This window comes from Sinohyriopsis cumingii, chromosome 6 (assembly GCF_028554795.1).
Source record: "Sinohyriopsis cumingii isolate HCF-2022 chromosome 6, ASM2855479v2, whole genome shotgun sequence".
In the NCBI taxonomy this organism is placed as follows: domain Eukaryota; kingdom Metazoa; phylum Mollusca; class Bivalvia; order Unionida; family Unionidae; genus Sinohyriopsis; species Sinohyriopsis cumingii.
In genome coordinates this window covers 124,940,798-124,962,002 of record NC_142966.1, presented here as the reverse complement: position 1 = coordinate 124,962,002, position 21,205 = coordinate 124,940,798, and the positions used below count along the sequence as shown (strand labels likewise).

The window sequence follows — 21,205 nt, the reverse complement described above, 5'->3', positions numbered from 1 at the left end:
CAATGATGACATTTCCAAAAGGGTCGTCTTGTACAAAGTCCAGATCTTCTTCGTAATTGACCAAGATCAAATCCTCTCGAACGACATCCACGTGGTTCATGTATTTGGTTTTGTCGTGAATCATCTGGAAGTAGCGGGAAGGTTCTGTCAAATATTCCGTCTTGGGTAAACACGGTCGTTGTGCCATTTTACCCCACAAGCAATTTAACATCACTTTGGCAAACGATCGCCTGCCTTCGTTTTTTTCGATGTGGTCTAAAGAGATGCCTTCTTGTTCGTAGTATTTCTCTTTGAATTGTATTTGGTCTTCGGGAGTGTGACACCAGGAAGGATAGCCGCTGGTTTCTTGTTTCAGTTTCAAAAAGGCATCCACGTAGTCGGCGAAAATGCCTTTCTGAGTAGGGTCACCCTTGTGGTACTGTTGTGTCTTGGGAAAGTGGCAAATTTCGTACACATCTAACAGTTGGTATCCCATGTCCAGAGGTTTGAACAATACACGCTGACCCAGGTTCCCGTCAAGGCACGTTCTTCCTGGCTGTGATGGCAAGGTTGGTCCTGGTTGCACGTTTCGGCACAAGTACGGCACAAGGGAAACATCAGTTTGCCTTGACAATGGTGAGGTAAGACGGGATGGTATAGGTTCGTGGGAGGCAAAACTTTACACTTGATCAAGCCTTCGTATTGTCGAATGTTTTTCAGGTCGATGTGTTCCGTCAGCAATTGCACGTGCCCTACGGGAAAGCGACAGTATTTGCACACGTAGGGATACAGCGAACACACGTCCAATTATTTGATTTCTTCTCCTTTCTCTTCGTCGGCTTGGTACAGCAAACAGGTGGCATTGGTCCTTCCTCCGTACAAACTATCCCTCGGGTTCAACGGGTCCATGAACTGGTAACTTTCCACGAGGCGTTTAAACTCGGGATCGGTTTTCATACGGTGATCGTACTCGTGTTCCCACATTTCCACCACTTGGTATCCTTGCTGTTCTAACTTTAGGCGCCGCTGACAAGTGTCCTGGTACAAGTCTTCCATGGTTCGTTGTAAAAACTGATTTTTAGTGCTACGGTCAGGGTAACAGACGGGACATCCGTGAAATAAGCAGCCGTTAAACTCGTACACGATCTTGGGGTTTTCTAAGTCCCAGCCATCGACCGAATACGTTCCGATGGTCTTTTCACCCCCTCCGTTGCGGGCATGCTGAATCCATTTGTCTTCCTTGTCGCACAAGTAATGTAACCAGCTTAGGGCTTTGACCGAGTATTGACGCTTGACATAGTGGGTCGTTTGAGGGCTGATGACAGCTACTGTGTTTTCAGGCATGAATCGTTGTCGGTACACTAAGGAACACGCTTTGGCAATGGTGCAAGCTTCTTTCAAAGGATCGACCCCTCCGTGTTCCATGAACAGTTCTCGAAATTTTCCACAGCAACGTCGTAAAATGTCCACGTCGGAACGACAATACTTTAGCATTTCTTCCTGAAAGTCGAAAGGGTCCGAGGCGTGAGCCTGGTACCAAGCGTAGAAAGCTTCTCGTTGTTCGGTACGCATGTTGTCGGGGTCGTAATAGTGAGCCTCAGGCAAATGGGGTAGAACGGCGTGTTGATTGGCTTCCGTATTGAAAAAGTGTGGAAAGTACCCTTTAGCCATTTCTGTCATTCCAAACGTTTTAGGCATTCGACTCAAAGGCATGGCCAAATAGCTCATCGAATCTTTAAACTGCACTTGTCCCACTTGCATGAAAATGATTTTGGCTCCGTTCAAAGTGACTTTAGGACGTTCGGTGCCTTGTTCCGTATAGTATCTGAGAAGAAACTGTCCATCGTATCCGGAGAAATTGTGAGCCATCACAGTGGCATGACGATGACAATCTCCGTAACGTTCGATGTCCTCTTGGCTCCATGTCTTGTCGATGGGGTCTAAGACCCATTGGGCAAAATCGGCTAACGTGTTCGGTCCCCGAAAGATTTTTTCACGTCCTCCAGGAATCTTGCTGCAGTGAGGGCAATGACTGAAGATAGGTTCTTGAATGCACTTCTCGCACGCTCGATGAGCCACGCAGAAATTAGGAATGTGAATGCCAGTTTCTTGCATGCATTCGAAATCGAAAAAGATGAAATTGCCTTTCTTCTTGTGACCGTCCTCTTCCTCTGGTGGGGGTTGGTATTTTTGCACGTAGCATTCGTGTTCCAAGTCCACGATGTGGTGACAAATGTGACATTTTTTCTTTCCTCGACATACGTGTGCCTTGGCATTATTGGTAAGTATGCCTTGTCCACAGGTAGGGCACAATCTCAGCAGTTGACAAGCACATTTCTTCTGTGAACCTTGTGTTTTCAAATGTTGTTGGTAACAGGTAGGGCTGACAAACGTGCGCAGACAAGTCGAACAAGGCACTGGTCCTTCGCTCAGACAGGGTGGAGAGGCCAAACATCCTGGGCATTTCCATCCACAATGCTTGTGTTGCTCTCGATTATTATGGCCATAGTCACATTTCTCACAGTAATAACTGTATCCCAGAAATCCGATGATACTGGTAATGGTATCGAAATGGTCATCGTGATAATAGACATGAATGTATTTTCCGTCCTTAAAGTCTTGGCCTCGAAACAACAGAGGTCCGCGCACTTCTTGAGGGTGCACTTTCAAGGTGTATCGTGGAGCTAGGGCATCTTGCAATTTTTGCATCTCAGGAATGCCACAGGGTGTGTCTTTGGACAGTCCGGCTTGTTGCAACAGGAGTTCTGCTTTGTTTCGTTGTTTGGCTCGGTCCGATTGTCGAATAGTTTTCCAGGCTCTTTTCCATTCTGCCGTGTCGTTCTTGTTGGCATAGGTTCGTCCCACCACGATGGCTCGAGCTAAACACATCTGGTCTTGAGGATTGTGAATTTGGACAAGGCTACGCTTAATGCTGCGAAGCTCGTTCACCAATAACATCTTTTTGCGTCCAGTCCCTTGAGGAAGAGAGACGTGAGCCATTTTCAGTGTGGCTTTACCATCGGTGATGTCAAACTGGTCATTAGATTGTTGTACGTGTTGAATCTTGTCCATGATTTTGGAAGGGGTTAGTTCTGCGGGTCTGCTAAACTCGATTCAAACAGGGGATTTCAAACCGTCGTGATCTATGGATAGTGTCAAGCGATCGTCTTCTTTGGGTTGACATTGTCGCTTGAGTGCGGTGAGCAAAGAATCCCACATCTCGGTGATAAACCCTTCTGCTTTCTCCAATGGAACGTCGGCCTTGAAATCTTTAAACTTCACCGTGTAGGTGTAAGCCGTGGTTCTAAATTTTCTAGAGGAGCGCTTTTCCGTCTCTCGAATGGAATAGTATTTTTCAGGGTTGACTAAGGGTGACGAACTTGGTTTAGAGGTTTCAAATTCTGGTTCACTCATGTCCTCTTCAAAATCACTGGCATGAATTTGTGCCAAGATTTCAGCTCTGGTACGAGGCGATAGATCACGTTTCTGCCTCTTACTTTCTTCTTCTTCTTTCTTCTCGAATGAATGGGATCGTTTCATCTTGAGTGCAAAACGTCAAATGACTCAAGTGTAAACACCATAGACTAATTTATAGTCCTAGCAGACCAGCGTATATAAAAGGGTGTGTGTCTTGTTCTTTCACTATTCATTTCACTCTCATGCCGAGCACAACGATGGAAGAGACTACCCAGATGGAACGTTTCGTCAGAGCTTTGCGAGGGGTCGTTAGAAAATTCTCTTCAGACCAGCCGATGGACTACTCTCCTTCCTTTCGAGATAAAAGTCAAGATACTTGCTATATCTGTCAGAAGAAAGGGCATTGGTCTTCAGAGTGTCCAGACCGTCAAAAAAGAAAAAAAAACAGGGGCTAAAAAAGACAAAAGTCAAGATACCTGTTATTATTGTAAAGAAAAAGGACATTGGTCTCCAGATTGCCCAAAAAAGAAACAAGAGGAGTCAGAAGAAAAGAAGGATTCTTCAGAAGAAGAGAGGGATTCTTCGGAAGAAGAGAGGGATTCTTCGAAAGAAGAGAGGGATTCTTCAGAGGAAGAAGAGGAAGAAAGAAGACAATTCTATTTAAAAGAAGCAAAGAAACAGCAGAAGAAAAGAAGAAGGGAAGAAAATGAGGAAAAAACGGTGAAGAAATTCAAAAAACAGAGAGACTAAACAAGGAGAAAGAAGAAGTCAATGAACTTTTAATTAAAGTGTTCTGTGGTGAATTGTGAATTGGATTGTAAAAAATGGATAAAAGAATACATGAATGATACAAGGTAAGTGTCTTTGAGTTTTGATTTTAAAATAAGAAGCTACACTCACGCACTCATACACAGACATGTACTATAAGGGTAAAATGGTTTTTTTTTTTTTTTGTTGATTTTTGAGTTATTGGCAAATTGAAAGGCTATCTCTTTTCGAGAGAAGTGGGTGGCCCTGAAAAGGGCCTTTTTATTTTGGTGTAGGGGTGAGTTTAACCAATCAACTTTAACTGCCTTAAGCCTTTGCCACGTCCGAAGCCTACTTCTGATGATTCGGTTGAAATCACTAAGGGTGGTACGATAGGCTTAGTCACAGGGTTGGCGTGTTTAGCTCGGGAAGGTCGTATTCTCTTCGGTCGTGATAAAGAAGTCTGATACATTTGTTTCAGACTTCTTAACTCGGCTAAAATGTCCATCAGTACCGTAGCCGTTTGATTTTCACCCTCTTGCTTCTTTGCTGCTACTTCTTCTTGCTGTTGTTGCTGTTGTTTTTTTCTTACCTCTTCTTGTTGCTGTTGCTGTTGCTGTAGGAGAAAAGCTTGTTCCGCTTCCTTTTGTCGTTGCATAAATTTCTCCAATTCTTCTTTCTGTCTCTGTCTAAAATTCTCCACTTGCAGTAATGAAGAAGGTAACGAAGGTTCCGGAACAAATTCTTGCGAGGTAAGAAAATCCACAAAATCCCAATGTACCTCTTCTGAAAGTAAGTCCGGGTTCCCTTGGGCAGTCTCCCCTGCTGGTGCACCCCAATGGATAGTTTTCTGAGTTTCCGTCATGTTGAATCACTGTCGCATAGATTGACTGCGCACAAGCGCTAACGAATCTATATAGACCACGTGACGTCACAGACTGCTCTCTTCGGATTGGATGCGAGCTGACTGAATTTTGTAACGCGTGTTCGGATTGGTGAATGAATTCAATCCGTTTCAATCCTTCCTGTACCTATAAATAAGCGCAGTTCACTGCATTGATTCACCTTTTCTCGTCGCTTCAAGATGTGGACCACAGTTGAGTCATCCACCCTTGTGTCTTCCATGATGTTTAGGACGGACATGCTCATGTATGTCAGGTCCAAGTGGACTGTTGTTGATAGGACAGATACTAGTCAATGGATGAGGAGAGTTTACATAGAAAGACAAGGATGTATCAAGAGGGTACTTGTGTATGGACCGGCAGTTAGAAGGAGTTTAAGAAGAAGAAGAAGAAGATGTGACAGATGCCATCTATGTTAATATTAATATTAACATAAACCCAAAGGCCCTTTTCAGGGCCAGCCATATTTCTCGAAAAGAGATAGCCTTTCCATTGCCTACCCCTTTTTTAAATTTAAATTTAAATTTAAAAAAATTATTTTAAAAAAATCCCATGTTCAATTCCCTTGAGGCTATAGTGGCCCAAGACTTTTTTCCCATATTCAATTCCCCTTGAGGCTATAGTGGCCCAAGACTATTTCCCATGTTAAATTCCCCTTGAGGCTATATTTGCCCACGATTTTTCTCCATGTTAAATTTCCATTGAGGCTATATTTGCCCAGGGGTCTCTGTAATGCTAATTCCCATTGAGGCTCTAGTGCCCCACCTTACTACTCCCGCCAAAATTGAAATTCGGGATATTAATAACGATAATGCTCGTACCATAGGTACATAACAAAACTATGATCCTGATTATCGGATGTTGACAATTCGCATTAGTGTGATATATACAATAGTAACGAACGGCATTTCAATTCCCTATTTATTCATATTCCACCCCAGACGCGGGGAACTTACATTCAAGAAGCACACTGAGAAAACATGGGCTTTAATGAGTGTATCTTTCGGATCGAACCTTGCGATGAAGATCGATTTATGCCGCATGAAGTCGCTTACACAACACTTACAACGTGAAGCTGTACAAACAATTTTCTTAACTGTCTTTTGGGCTTTATTTCGTGTATAGTGCATATGTTTTGAAAGTCGCTGCTAATTGCATGTGTTGTATATTAGTTGAATAGTGACCTTGTGATATCAATTCGATATTTTAGGACCAACAATAGAGTGGCTTTAATTGCGGTTCCCTGTGTATGCAACTCCAATATCTCCTCAGCGAATACAGCCAACGACTTCATCGTAGAGATAACGTTTAAACTTGCCGATCCTTACGTTGCTCAGAACCACAGCGTTGGGATTTACGTCAACTACTCAACCAGCCAGTCTTGGGTGTCCGTTCACACTACGTTCGTTGAATCATCGGTACACATTCATTCCAGTAGTTACAAGAGAATATTATTAAAACTATGTATATATATATATATATATATATATATATATATATATATATATATATATAGAGAGAGAGAGAGAGAGAGAGAGAGAGAGAGAGAGAGAGAGAGAGAGAGTTATGATTCGTTGATGTTAAAGTAACAGAATAGTACGAAAACCAACATGTTTTGTACAATTTTGCAAATAATTTAATTTTCTAGAATAAAAAATGCAAAGTTAAAAAGAACTTGCAATACTGTGAATTAAATCCCCAATTGTCCTAAAAGCTCGCTCACAATTCCCAATTGAAAACAAGTGATATTACAAATAAGTTAAAATATTGTATGTTTTGTTGTGCCTGTAGTCTCGAATGTGTTAATATTCCAGTGACATGGATCGTGTGCGATGTGCTAACAGTACTTTAATGTATCACAATAATATAATCCAAAATGTTCTTGTCTGAATTCACTATAATTCTAAATGTTTCTGTCCAAAAATATTAATTAGCACTTTAGTAATTTCAATGAATAATAATTTAAATTAATAAAACCACCCATGTTAGAAACTAAACACAGCAGTTAGATTCATTCTGCTTCAGATGTTAAGACAAGAACGAATAATTCTTAGGTAAACAATAATGTATACCCCTTAACATGACCTCGGTCAAAATTACCATTTTCTGAAATTACTCTATCCACTTAATGGAAACATCTCTTGTAGAAGTGTCTAAGTCAGAATCAAGACTGTATCTTTAACTCAGATTCAAGTAAACGTGTTTACCATTAATGAATATCTGAATATTTAATCCACAATCATAGAGAGAAAATTTAGCTACGTATTCTGCTGCTTACATGTAAATGTTTCTGGTCAGGTACACAATGAACTTGATTTTGGACAAGGTCAGTACAAAAATAAACAGATGTACATACCATATGATCATTAAGAACATCTTGATGATAAACTATTATGCACATTACGCATTCATATGACATATTTAGTCAGACATAACCCAATTACTGCAAAACGGTAGTTGCTTTTAGCTGGTTCTTTATTCCAGACAACTATCCTGGGAAATGACGGTGTGTATCTCATTACCGGAGTGTATATCAACACTGAGAATTTAGCGGGAATAAATTGGCCAGAATCATACCGCCTGCAGTACCAGTTAGGTCAGGACTTCATCACCGTACAAGACACACCTAATCTAGTGAGTTTAGATGTCAGTGAAAGCAGGGTTCATTGCTAGACATCTTAGTTTTAGGAAAGTGATGCTAGTAACTATTGCTACAATGATGTATGTATAATAGTAACTTTTGCAGGTCAGATGTATATATGAGATACCAGGGGCATACTGAATAGCAGTTTGAATGGTTCGAATGCATGAATGCTTTACTGTTTGTAATCAAATACAAAGTTTCGAACGTAGAATTATAGCGTCGTACAATTTGGTAATAAAATAACTATACCAAACCTAAACATTTCAGGTCTTGTCCAAGGATGACGCATAATAATCCATGTAACATAGATGTCTCAACGAATGCTAACACATTTTCTTATCTCATGGTTCACAATCTTTCCTAAATAGGGTTCATAGCAAACCTATTCAAATCCATGTCAGTAGAACTGTCTTTTCTTCCAGCAAGAATTACATCTTATTTCGATTCTTGAATACTCTGAGCTCGGGTTCCCTTTCGTTGTATGTTTGGTAGCAAACGACGAATTGTAATTTCAATAGCAACGGATTGTTCTACTTAACTAAGCCGCCGAAATGCGAGCTACTTTCTGGAAATTAATAATTGTAAACAATTTTCATATTTACCATGCTTTTTCATGACTGGATATGCTGTTTTGTCAGAAGCAGTAGAGGGACCACTGATGCTTGTAAAATGCTTATTTCAGTGGAGAAAGGCAACGAGTAATAGCACGTCTCAAGAATACCTTATGAATTTTCCAGTCTTCGCCAACGTATCCCGTCTCACAACTGCAAATTGCACAGGAGGATGTTACGTTGCCCATAGTTTTCGGAAAAAGTCTGGTAGGTTATTAATGTCTTGCCATTATCTATCTATCTATCTATCTATCTATCTATCTATCTGTGTGTGTGTGTTCTCTGATCAAATTTGAATACCCTCTTTTTTGTATAACTTACGTTTGACAAGGCTATATTTATTTTTAATACAAAAATGTTGTTACATATTACTTTGTCATGGATGAAATTATTTTAATCTTGATTAATTTGATTGAGCGAAGACTTCTAAACGCTCTTGAAGAGGCATTGTTCAACTTTGTGATGGCCAGAGACCATAATAAAGCATTCATATCAGTTTAGCATATATAGTTACATTACTTTCACTGATCCTTGACCATTCGTTTGCAATTTAAGGATGATTTATCATGTTTGTAATTATCCATAGCCTCTGCTGTTATCAACGTTTGGGGGGATAACAGCGGCGTCCTCCTGCTGAAGTTAAATGCAGTCTTCGACAGGGACAATACAACGTGTTTCCAGGTTCCGATCGTTGGTCAAGATTCTCCCTCTGTCCTCTGGTTTAAGATCATCGACCTGTCTCTGATAAACATCAGCGCCGCACCGTTCCAGATCAACATTGTAGGACAGAATATTGTCTGTGATCGCGAAAGTAGACCCAAAACTATGTATGTAAGTAAGATCGATTCATAACCATTTTCAGGCGGAGATAGTTCTAGCAAATGCCTTTACAACTACCTAGTTGATTCTGTTAAAATACCGTGTCAAAATACTATTATTGTTTTTTTCTTTGATGTCCGTTAAATTTTCTCGGTGCCACTCAGTGTATTTGGGAGATTTAGTGCAAATCAAAGGAATAATTCATATCTGAGGAATATGCGACACAAGTGTATATACTTACATAATATTTAACGGTCTGTTAGGTATATGTTTATATATTTACATAAGATTTAACGGTCTGATAGGTATATGTTTACTTTCATAAGATTTAACGGTCTGATAGGTATATGTTTACATACTTACATAAGATTTAACGGTCTGATGGGTATATGTTTACTTACATAAGATTTAACGGTCTGTTAGGTATATGTTTATATACTTACATAAGATTTAATGGTCTGTTAGGTATATATTTGTTTACTTACATAAGACCGCTCTGGTGGCCTGGTGGTTAGAGCGTCCGCCTCGGATGCGGGAGGTCGTGGGTTCGATCCCCGGCCGAGTCATACCAAAGACTTACACAAATGGTACTAACAGCTGCCTCGAATGGCGCTCAGCATTAAGAGGTTAGTGTTAGGACTGGTCGGCCTGATGTCAGGATAGTGTGACTGGGTGGGACATCATGCTACATGTCTGCGGCATGATGTCCCAGTGCTAGACATCACTATAAACTGTCACACAGCAGACATCGTAGCGATATGACTGAAAAATTGTTATAGGTACGTTAAAAATCTGAATCACACACACACACACACACACAGACACACACACACACACAACACACACTTACATAAAATTTAACGGGCTGCTAGGTATAGATTTCTGTTCAATTTGTTCCTTTGATGAAGCTTATTCTTCTTGCGAAGCTAAAGGAGTGAAAAATAAAACTCACAGAAAACACGAAATGGTAGTCAGTGAAGTCTATTAAAAATTACATTTTGCATGATTCTTTCGGCGGTTTAACACGTCAGTCGTAAGCATTCAACTGCATGCACACCACCTAATATATTTCTGATGTGGATTCTCCCCTGATAAATATTCTTCGGGAAATTCAAATTTCTGTGTCTCTTGGGTGCCTTTGCATGAATATTATCTACAAGAATGTTTGATTCTCATTTCATTTAGACTATTGTTAAACACGGTCGTCCGAAAATATTCAAGTTTTTCTGAAGACAGAATGAGGAACATCTCTGTCTATGTGGCTTCTAGTCTCGGGCTTGTCCAATGTGGATATGTGAGAAAGCTTGCCGGTAGCTTCTCGTGGGTCGGTGGTTCTTTCTGGAGTTTTCCCGAGTTCTTCCTCCACCATTAATACTGACCGCCATGTATAGCATATCTTGTGATAAAAGATGGCGTTAAACCGTAAAACAACAATAACAACAAAATGAGGAATATTTCAACCAACTAAAAGGATAACCAGAAAAATCAGGTTGAAGTATGATTTTTAACAGACGACAGCCTGCGTAATGGAAATGTTCGTACAATCTGGTGCCATACTTGCAGGTCTGTGTTGGCACTTTTATGGAGGTATTATGAATAATGTGTTCCCATTTACAAACATTTTCATTATGTACAGGGTGAACAATAATAATATAGGCATTGTAAGAGTATCTTTCCTAATAATTTGCACAAAATTAACATCAGTGACAAAAAAGGCCCGTTTGTACAGGAATATGTGCGTTTGTTGTCGTCTGCTATCAATCATACTTCCAAATGAATCTATATGCATCTGCTCAAAGTGCTGGAATTATCGTGTTATCAAGGTTTATAACTTTCGTTTTTAATTTAGAAGAAGCATTTGTTGCCTTGGCAAAACTGAAACTTATTCGACCATGTCAAAATGGGCCTTACTAAATGCGGAGTTCAAGAGTCAAAGATTAATATTTATCTCATCTAAATAATTGCTATCATATTCAACGTTGCTTTGCATCGACAAGTCGCCTTTGTGTGGCCAATTGATAGTATAGATGACTTAAAATGACAAAATAGCTTCTTCCTAAATGTTGCACAAAAGATTTTACTACATACTGAAATATCGTCTTCACAACAATTAGTATTTTCAGAGAACGTTGATAATAATGAGATCAGACTCTGAAGGTAGTTAAAATTATGGTTTATAGTCATTGTTACTTGATAAAACCCGCAGTGTTCCCATGTTATGTTGCAACCGATCAGCAGTGCTACTGATGTGAGATATTGACAGAGTAAATTATTTTGTATGTAGATACCAAAACTGCCGAGACTCTGCGGTCTTAAACTAAGTAACAAGAAGAAGGGAGGTATAGTACAATATTAAGACGAACTTACAGAATTGTGAATTAAATCCCAAATAATCCTAAAGTTCTATCCCAGTTCTAAAAGTATTGAGTGTTCCCACTGAATTCCAGTACTGAATGTGCTGATGTATCAATAATCTTGAATAGGCTGATGTATTAACAGTTTCGATGCATTACACTGATATAATCCAGAATGCAACAGCCCAGATGAACCATACTCGAATATGTCTTCAGGACGTTTTGCAATTGATATTGCAAGTGCATCGCGTTCAACAAAGGGATTTAGGCGGTAGACGTACATCAACCGAGACTTCTGACCCTTCTGTGTTTGGTATTTAGCATCGTCGAAGCAACTGATCACCATGCTTGGACCTGCCCACCAACGTTGAAACACTGGGAAAATAACCTTGCCACGATGTACAACTAAACTTTCATTCCTTCCTCATGCATTCTTCCAGTGCAGGTTTACGTCATACGGACACTTCTGTCGTCACCAAAATATTTTGTAGCGATGTTATGCAGAGTTTCTTACTGTTTATAGAGGTTGGTCAATCGAATCGCTTCCTTCACTAGCAGGTGTGTCAGTGTTTCAATTAGCAACGTTAGTTCACACCCGAAGAATATGTGATTCGATGAAAAACCCGAGCTTTGTGTTTGGCAGGTCTCTACGTGGTGCACACTAACCATGGATAATGGTCCCAGCCTTTTCGGTTGGCTGTTACATATGTACGTAGCGTTTTCTCTAGTACTCTATTCATACACTCAACCATCCCATCTCATTGAGGACTGAAAATCTTTGTGCGAGTTTTACGAACGTCTAGAAGTGAACACAGCTCCCGGAGAAGCTTCAATTCAAGTTAGCCTTCTTGATCAGCATGCATGATCGTAGGAATGCTGAACCTGCTGTTGAAATTATCGGCTAAGTTTATGGCAACTGTGTTCGTTTCAAACTCCTGCATTGACGAAGATTCGACATACTTCGTAAAGTAATATGTATATGTTCATTTAGTCCTTGCGAGTAGCCCCAGTAAATTTATTGCAGCTCTCCCCATAGGCTTTTATCAACCCGTTTTTTGCCAGAAGTGTTATTTTCTTCTAGAGATCATTTGACAAGTCACACACCAACGACGGACATGGCGTTGATCAAAAGCATGTCAAAAGAAGAACCTTTATTTGATATTGAAATTTCAGGCAACGCGCACACGGCATATGAGAATAATTTAATTCTTATTTATGCTAGGTGGCAGTGTTTGTAAAGTGCAGTTTTTAAACATTAGTTTTCAAGCAGATGTATGACAAAATAAACTGGGTGTGCATTACTGTCGTATGATGTAAAGCACGTAAACATTACAAATGTCATCCCCATCGCAAATAGTGCATTTTCTGCTTTGTCTTGGAATGATTTCCTAGCGCTCTAACTAAGCTGGAAACTTGTAGTTGTTAATTTTAAATTTTAGCAAAGGCAAATAACATTTCTTGCTAGAGATATCAAATACTTCTAAAAGTTTAAAGCTTGTTTGAATATTTGGTACGTTGTACTTTTCGAAGTAACTTCCAACCTTGGATTACACACACACACACACACACACACACACACACACACACACACACACACACACGCATATATATGCAATAAACTGTAAACGGACAGTGCGAAACTAGTATCTAGCTAGCCTGAGCGCTTTCGACTCCTTAATGGGACTTTTGCAAAGGCAAATACAAAACACAGACAAGACAAACAAATAAAACAGAAAAACGGTTATGTTTTCGAAACTTTACATGGCTGTTTCTACAGGAATTCAACCTTTTAACCTTATTATGTTTCACCTAGTTTTTTTTAGCTTGTTGAGAATTCTTGAAAATATTTGCATTGACCTAGAAATTGATGAGCCATAACGACATCTGATATTTTATGTAAATTTAAGTAAGCGCTGATTAAATCCCGCATATTTCATTGTTATAGTAGTCATAGGCTATTAAGCAAATTTAGAGAATTATTTAAAAGAAAATGTGTTGGCTGCAAAAGATAATTGTATCTGTACATAGTTGTCTTTTTCTAGTCTTCTTGGTTTATACCGCTTGGTTTCAGTGTTCTAAGGCGGCGTATCCAGTAAGATATCCTTTTCTTTCCTGGCGTGGGGACTCCAGTTCGGGTTGTGAACAACTGCAATACGTGTTATATCACTGAAAGTGTGGCCAGGGGAGGAGAAATATTATGCGAGCGGCCTTCTATACAGCTTCTATCTCATCCAGTGAGATCTATGACGGTTGATCCTTTTCTGTAGCTTTTCAGTGTCTCCGACATACTAACGGCTACAGATCTTACATGTGATGAGATAAATGACATTCTGTTTTTCACGTTTTGTTCGGACCATGTATGTTTAATTTTTCTCTACTTACTATGCTAGAAAATGTCCTGGTCTCTATCATATGTTGAGAGGTTTTGCACCTTTTATCGCCACAGGGACCAGCTTGACTAGGGTGGTCTTAATTAGTGATTGGCGTTAGCTTCGCTCTGACTGATGTCCTTGAAGATTTTTGGTCTCCGGTAGGCGACTACAGGTTTGTTAGGGAGGATTAATTTCAGTGCGTCCGACGATTCCACGATGGGTCAGTGTTTCCCGATGATTTTACCTACTTTGGATGTTAGGACAGGATACATGGTATCCTACCAGCCTTTTCCTTTTTTCCATATTGCAGTAGGTCATCGCGGTTTGTTCGTTTAGCTCTTTGGGTTGGCTCCGTAATCAGGTCTTTGTCGTAGCCTCGGTAAATTAAATGTTTAGATAGCTCTTCAGACCTTTTTTAGGAATGTTTCATCGTCGAAGCAAAGTCTGCGTATCCTCAGTGCCTTGTTATATGGGGATGTCAGCTGCTTGGGAGGAGATACTGGTGTTTGTCGGTTGGTTTGGAGTAGATGTCTGTATTGAGTTCGTTTTCTACCAGTCTGGTTGTTGTGTCCAGGAAGACGTGGTTTGGATTGGAGACTTCGGCCTTGAATTTTATTGAGGGATGGAAGTTGTTTGCCTTGGATATGAAATCATCCAGGCTTTCTCTTACATGTTGCCACTTCATTTCTATATGTATAAAGCATACCCACTGGTATGGTGTAAGTTCAACCGATGCTAAATGTTGACCCTCCAGTTTTCCCATAAAAAATATTAGCATAGGAAGAGGCCATTTTTGTACCCGTTTTGGTTCCATTAATTTGGAGGTTGTTTTCTCCATTAAATTAAAAGTTGTTTAGTTTTAGGACAAGCTGCAGGAATTGGACTAGGAAGTGCGTTGGTGAATTCTAGTTTACCATGCTTGTCAATCGCCTGTATCCCTTCGTTGAAGCGGTATGTAAGTATACAAATATGTGATGTCCAAAGAAACAAGCAATGTATCTGACAGTAATGGTTCGCTTGCCTTGCTTTTTATGAGGTAAGGTAATCTGTCGTGTCCTGAAGATATGATGGTAATTTGTGGACATGTGGTCTCATAAAATGATCCAAATATTATGATATCCTTTCTGTGGGGTACCCGTTACCAGAGATTATAGGCCTGCCCGGGTTTCCGTGTTTGTGGATTTTAGGTAGAAGATAAAATCTACCTGCCCTTGGGTTTTCTGGGCTTAAGTAGTTTCTCATTTGCTGGTCTATGTGCCCGATTTGGTACGCCTCATCAATAATATTAGTGATGGTCTTTGCACATTCCAGTTTTGTATCATTGTCTAGTTTTTGGTAGAACCTACCGTCACTTAGTTGTCTACTTGCTTCACTGCTGTAGCCTTCCCTATTCATAACGACCACAGCCGAACCCTTATATGCAGGCTTAATTATGATGTCTGTTCGTACGTTCTAACTTAGAGATTTTGACACCTAAGTTAGTAACAGCTGAATTAGTTTTTGCTGTAGAGTGCTTACTATTCTTCCTTTTAAGCCGATTTTTCTTCTTACGTTTGTTTTTCGAAGAAGTTAAGAAAATTCGTCAATTGAAGTTTCTTCACAACAGTGAGTTGTTGCAGATCATGAGTTTTAAGTTTTCTTTCTCTGATATATCTTTGGATTTTGGTATGAACATTATCAATAAGCTGTATATTCTCGAACCCTATATACTTCACATACGTATAACAAAATAGGTAGAATTTTGTGATTGAATATTTGTAACTGTAAATATTTGGAATGTGCAGGTTGTGTATTCTTTTACAGAGAAGATACATGGCTCATTTCGCTTGTTGAAAGTTGTGTTTTGCATCTTCGATTTTTGGAAAATATGACACTTTTAAATTCCTCATACAATAAATGGTATTTTCGCCCAATGTAAATTTTAACTGACTGCAATTACTTGATCTAAAAATAAATTTTGGTTTTGTTCAATTGACATTTTGTTTCCAGATTTTAGTGTACTCGAAGGAAATATTTAGGTTTTCTTGGAAAGAGTCAACATCAGTTCCAAATATTACATTGTTGTCTGTATATAGTAAAATCAACAGTTTCTAATACATTTCGGTGTCAGAACCCTCTGTTCCTAGTGCAGTCTTTTTTATTGTAAAAGAGCGTTCAGAAACAGTGAAAAAATATCGGCGAGAGATTTCCGCCTTGCCTAACACAACAAAGAACTTGAAAACAAAAAGACTGTTGCCTAGTGAACTTCACACAGGATTACACGAGACTCTAGAGAATGCCTCCGCATTCCCGTAAAGTCATCCTGAACAAAGTTGCACGTCAAACACATATTCTGATAAACTGCCCAACTATTGCGCAAGGTAGAACTATGGTCATTTTTAAAAAATAGAAATAGAATCTGTAAAGATGGAAAAAGTGTACCTCTCTTAGTAAGCCTTGTAACCTTATCTCTGGCTTTACACAGCCCCAATACTTTGATTACAGGCATCTGTGTCAGAATAAACGGTTATCTAAATTCAGGTTGTAACGAGACTAGCGCGGTCTCGGGGACATTTTGCAGACTATCAAAGGAGGATTGACGTTCTTCCGGCCACGTAAACTAAAAGCCTTTTTCTGTCAATCGGTATAATGACTCTTTTATTGTAGTATATCCCTTCATAAAGCGCCAATAAAAGGAGCATAACTTTTAAAGAGTATGTACCTCAGCGACTATAGACAGTATTGGCTAGTTTTCAAACCTTTAGATCATTATGGTTCGGTCTCTTTTCCTTTTCATCTGACAATGTTCCCTAACCTAAAAACAAATGTTTGCCTAAATTCAAATAAATGATAGTGCTTGTCTTTAGTTGTAACCCTCCATCATCTAAGTCTTGCTGATAACGATATCATGCAAAGATATGAAGCAGATGGCTTCGTCTCAGTACAGTCTTTATCCGCTGAAATGTACTGGGCGAATTGCACAAACCAAAAGGCATCACAGTGAATTAAAAAGCCCTCGATGCCATAGTTTGGATTGTTTGTTTCTGATACCTCTCTTTGATGACATACACTCACCAAATCAAATGTTGCAGAACCAGCAAGAACATCCAAGAAATCATCCGCCCGCGCCAGTGGTTAGAGTCCTTGTAAGTCACGCCGTTCATCCATCTGTAAACTCTTAATAATTGTAATGCGCCGTATTTTGTCTGCACGAGGACAGCTGAACTTGCCTATTTCTCACAAGATGAAGCCGGGTTGGGACTGGATTAAGGAAGACACCCAAAGCAACTGCGTTAATAAGATATTTATTTATGAACGCAAATTTAATGTTAACAAAATCTGACACCATTATAAACAAAAAGATAAGGAAAATTATATGGTTCCTAACATGGAACTATCAACAACAAGTAACTCAACGAAAATAACCCAAACATGAATTAAACAAATGGAATTTCAAACAAACGTGAATTAAGTCCTATTACCGATCAACAAAATAAATATATATGATCTACACACCAATATAAAGAAAGTCTTGAATGTATCGTTCATATAACGATATTGAAATGCATGTAAATTTGAATGTATCGTTCATATAACGACATTGAAATGTATGTAAATTTGCTCAGATAGCAATAGGGAAAATAACAACGTGGAACACAATATATATAACTATCGTGGCGCCCATTTGACGTCCAAGATGTAACTCACGTTCCACTCGCTCAAGTCAACGGCCAGAGAAGCGCCCACGCACGGTCCGCCCCTCTCAGTCTGTTGAAGGATCCCTCGAGAGCCCTCACATTTAACACAGACCCGATGGTCGCGAAGCCCTGGTCCCTCGCATCGAGAAAACCAGTACACTCTTCCGAACCAACGTCACCAGACGCAGCGTATGCGTCACGATAAACCACACAGAGTTCTGTGACTCCACATCAAACCATGTATAAGGCAGCTAAAATTATAACTAAACCGTGTAGTACATACGGTTAAGTACTTCTGCATTGATATATGTTGCGCATGTGCGCACATGAATTCGTTACCCATTACATTAATCGTTCAATGCATGCAACGTATAATTAAATTCAATTTATCTGTTCAGTTACAACAAATAGCTAACTCGAACCAGACTATAGCATTTATAATATGGCGTTGTATAACTTTGATATCGACTCTGTAGAATTTAGAATAAATTCTGAAACATCTAAAGTATGAAACAATTCTGTCATATAAAACGAATAGTAATAAAGACTACTTAAATTTCATTACCTCTACAGCTGGAGATTTGCTCCCGTCAAGGGGTAAGCTTCCTGACAAGACTCGTCGTAATGTAATTCGTTTATAGAGAATTTGCTCTATATGTACACTAGCTGTGACAGATATGCGCAGCTAGGTACTTAGGTTTTTCGCTGCAGGCAATTTGCACGTGCAGCATGGTCTGAGTTTCGCTCAGTATTTCGAAATAACTAGAGCCGAAAAAATATACCACCCTCGGGTACGCGGCAACGAAACCCGAGTACATTTTTGACAACATATACATAATGATATAACTCATACACAATTCCATGACACTATTATCTTGACTATATGTTCTTCAACTAAGTAATAGAACAGAACCAAAAGCAACAAGATTTGTAAAATTAAACAAATAATGTATTACACTAAAATATAAAAAGAAAAAAAATATAAACAACTTGCGCTATTGCGAATTAATTTCACAATAATCCTACAATTTCTAATACAAGACCCAATTATTAAAGTTCTGAATAAACTTTAGAGATATTCCAAAATAAGTCTTTAAGCGTCGAAAAGCCTGTGATGGCCTGTGTCGTAGTGATGTGACAAGAGTCTTGTTGATTCACAATAATACAATCCAATAATGTGTCCTTATTTGAATTCAGCATAAATCCAAGTCTCTGTTTCCAAGAATGTTATTTTTAAGCACTTTGTATTTCCAGAGAATAGTATCTTGAATTAAATAATTTAAATAAATGCATTCCAGTTCATATGAAGTACTGTACAAAACAGATATTACAACTGATTATGTTCAGCTCTTACAGCACGAATGAATAATTTCTAGATAAACAAGATTATAAAATCCTCCATTTGACCTTAGGTTAGAATTAGCATTTTTTAGCACAATACTATTACCTAATGGTAAATTTCATTCTTGAAGGTTCCAAATGTTTATAAGATCAATTCTTAGTTATAAATAGTAGGTCTGTTACGAAAATTATAATATGGAAATTAACAGGTAAACACAGCATTTCATGGGGAATTTCTAATGTTCTTGACTCAGGTTGAGATAAACATGTTGTTTACAAAACCAAAATCAATGATTCCTGTTAGGTTACAAAATGAATTTGTTTTTGGATAAGGTCGATTCTAAAATAATATTATCCGCAGCATATAATGAACAAATAAAAAAGAATTAACTACCAAACAAATTAAATATACATAACAACACAGACTGAATGAAAACCTAAGAATATCTTCTTGCGGTAGATTTTCAGTGGTACTCTTCGAGAATGTTCGATTGGTCTAGTGCTACTTGTATCGACTACATGCTTAATTATATTTGTTCCGCCTAAATAGTTGTCACTATTCGCAAACAGTTAACTGTGGCGTCGCAAAGGATCCTGTGTTTTTATCACTTGCTTAGGTTTTAAGCGCTCTTTGGTTTGTTTACCAGACCTTTAATACATTGAAGGAGTTTTCCGTAGTAGTTGATCCCTGTACCATTTGACAATATAATTATTCTTCTGATGTGTCCAAAATGCTACAGCGACTGAGCCCTTTTAAATGACAATTAACCCATCACTAATATTGATCAACTTTAATGGTACTTGCCTTACGTGCTCCCCAGTCACCAAAAATGTGGCTCACCAATATGCTTGAATTGTCTGTAAAGTACTTGATAGTTCTATCATTCCAATATGAGGCAATGTGTTTAAGCATTTTGTTTCAGTCTTCCAGGTGCAACCATTTCACTCTGTAGTGGCTACACTGCTTTTTCTTCAAAAGCAATCTTGCAAAATTGTAAGCTTTCTTCCAAGTTTATCACTATACCCTTCTCTTCATATTGTAGATAACTGGTTTCTAAGCCAAGCGTATACTTATTTTCAGACAGTAAATCATGACCGTATCGAGACAATCCCCATCACATGCGTTTTCATAAATGCTGCTAAGACAACACTATTTAGTTTAGTATCAAATTGTTTTCAGTCAGCTAAGGTTTATGCTCTTAAAGCATTGCGTCATACGCCTCATATGACTGGATACTAACTGCAGCTCCGGTATCAACGGTACAGTTTGAACAAGTACTGTTAATCTTACCTAGACCAGATTTAGTCGACGAGAGGTTTCCACTGCGTACCTCTATCTTCTTGTCGATATCTTTTTAACTGATCGTGCTATTTACATTATTTATATGAGACTTGCGTTTGTCATCTTATGTTTAGAACATTCGCGACTTATGTATCTTTCCTGTTGGCAATTGTAGCAACGTATTGCTCTTTCTCACCCTTTGCTGTGTTTATTGTTCTGGCTCGGGTCCCATCAGTATCTCGAGAAAGCTATAATTGGAGTACTTCTTTCGGGGCTGTTGGCTGTGCCACAGATATCCAACGCCTTATCAACTGCCCCAGTTCCATTAATGATTCTCGAGATCTAAGCTGACGTTACCGAAGTTAGTATTTAAAATCCCTCAATATCGCTTTTTGTTCCTTTTTCAAGTGTATCGATTACGTCTTGTCATTTCACTTTTGTACTACCCACCACTTGTGCATAGCTTGCAACAAGGTACGGTGCTGTCTGCGTTTTGTACGAACCATTTAACTGAAAATGATTTTTAATCTCAGTCTATGGTGTTGTTCCATCATACATAGACGGCGTTACCCTTCGCTGTCTAAGATACTCGGTGTTTGGTTCAGATGAGTTGGTTTCCTTCTATTTGTCTTCAGGTTTGCCCGTCATCTATGCCGGGGTATAGGTCGCTCACAAAAGATTGTCAGAGGCTTCTGTCATGTGCTATCCCCTCAAGATGACTCCAGGTGTGACCCATCTTAGTGATGTCTGCCTAGAGGTCGCGTTGCCAGGTGTTTCTTGGTAGGTCCCTTCTCCGCTTGCCTTGAGGGTTCCACCTCAATGCCTGTCTGGTAATATTGGTTGGCGGTTACGTAAGGTGTGTCCTATCCAACCCCACCTTCTCTTCTTGATCTCGTCCTCTCCCGGACTCTGGGAGTTTCTCTGCCACAGGTTAGTGTTGATGATGGTGTCTGGCCCGCGAATCTGGTGAATTCTTCTTAGGCAGCTGTTGATGAATGTCCGAACTCTCTTTACGGTCGACTTGGTGGTTCTCCAGGTTCTGCTCAATGCAGTAGGACTG

General features: G+C 39.2%; 1 protein-coding gene across 1 annotated transcript in view; it reads left to right on the top strand.

Moving 5' to 3' along the window:
* The window catches only part of LOC149797891 (uncharacterized), an 89,318-nt gene that overhangs the window by 62,136 nt on the left and 5,977 nt on the right, over nucleotides 1-21,205 (top strand). The window contains exons 7-10 of the mRNA XM_089960493.1: nucleotides 6,256-6,463; nucleotides 7,530-7,679; nucleotides 8,372-8,507; nucleotides 8,887-9,131. Of these exons, the coding sequence (XP_089816619.1) occupies nucleotides 6,256-6,463; nucleotides 7,530-7,679; nucleotides 8,372-8,507; nucleotides 8,887-9,131 (739 nt within the window). The remainder of the gene's footprint in view (nucleotides 1-6,255; nucleotides 6,464-7,529; nucleotides 7,680-8,371; nucleotides 8,508-8,886; nucleotides 9,132-21,205) is intronic.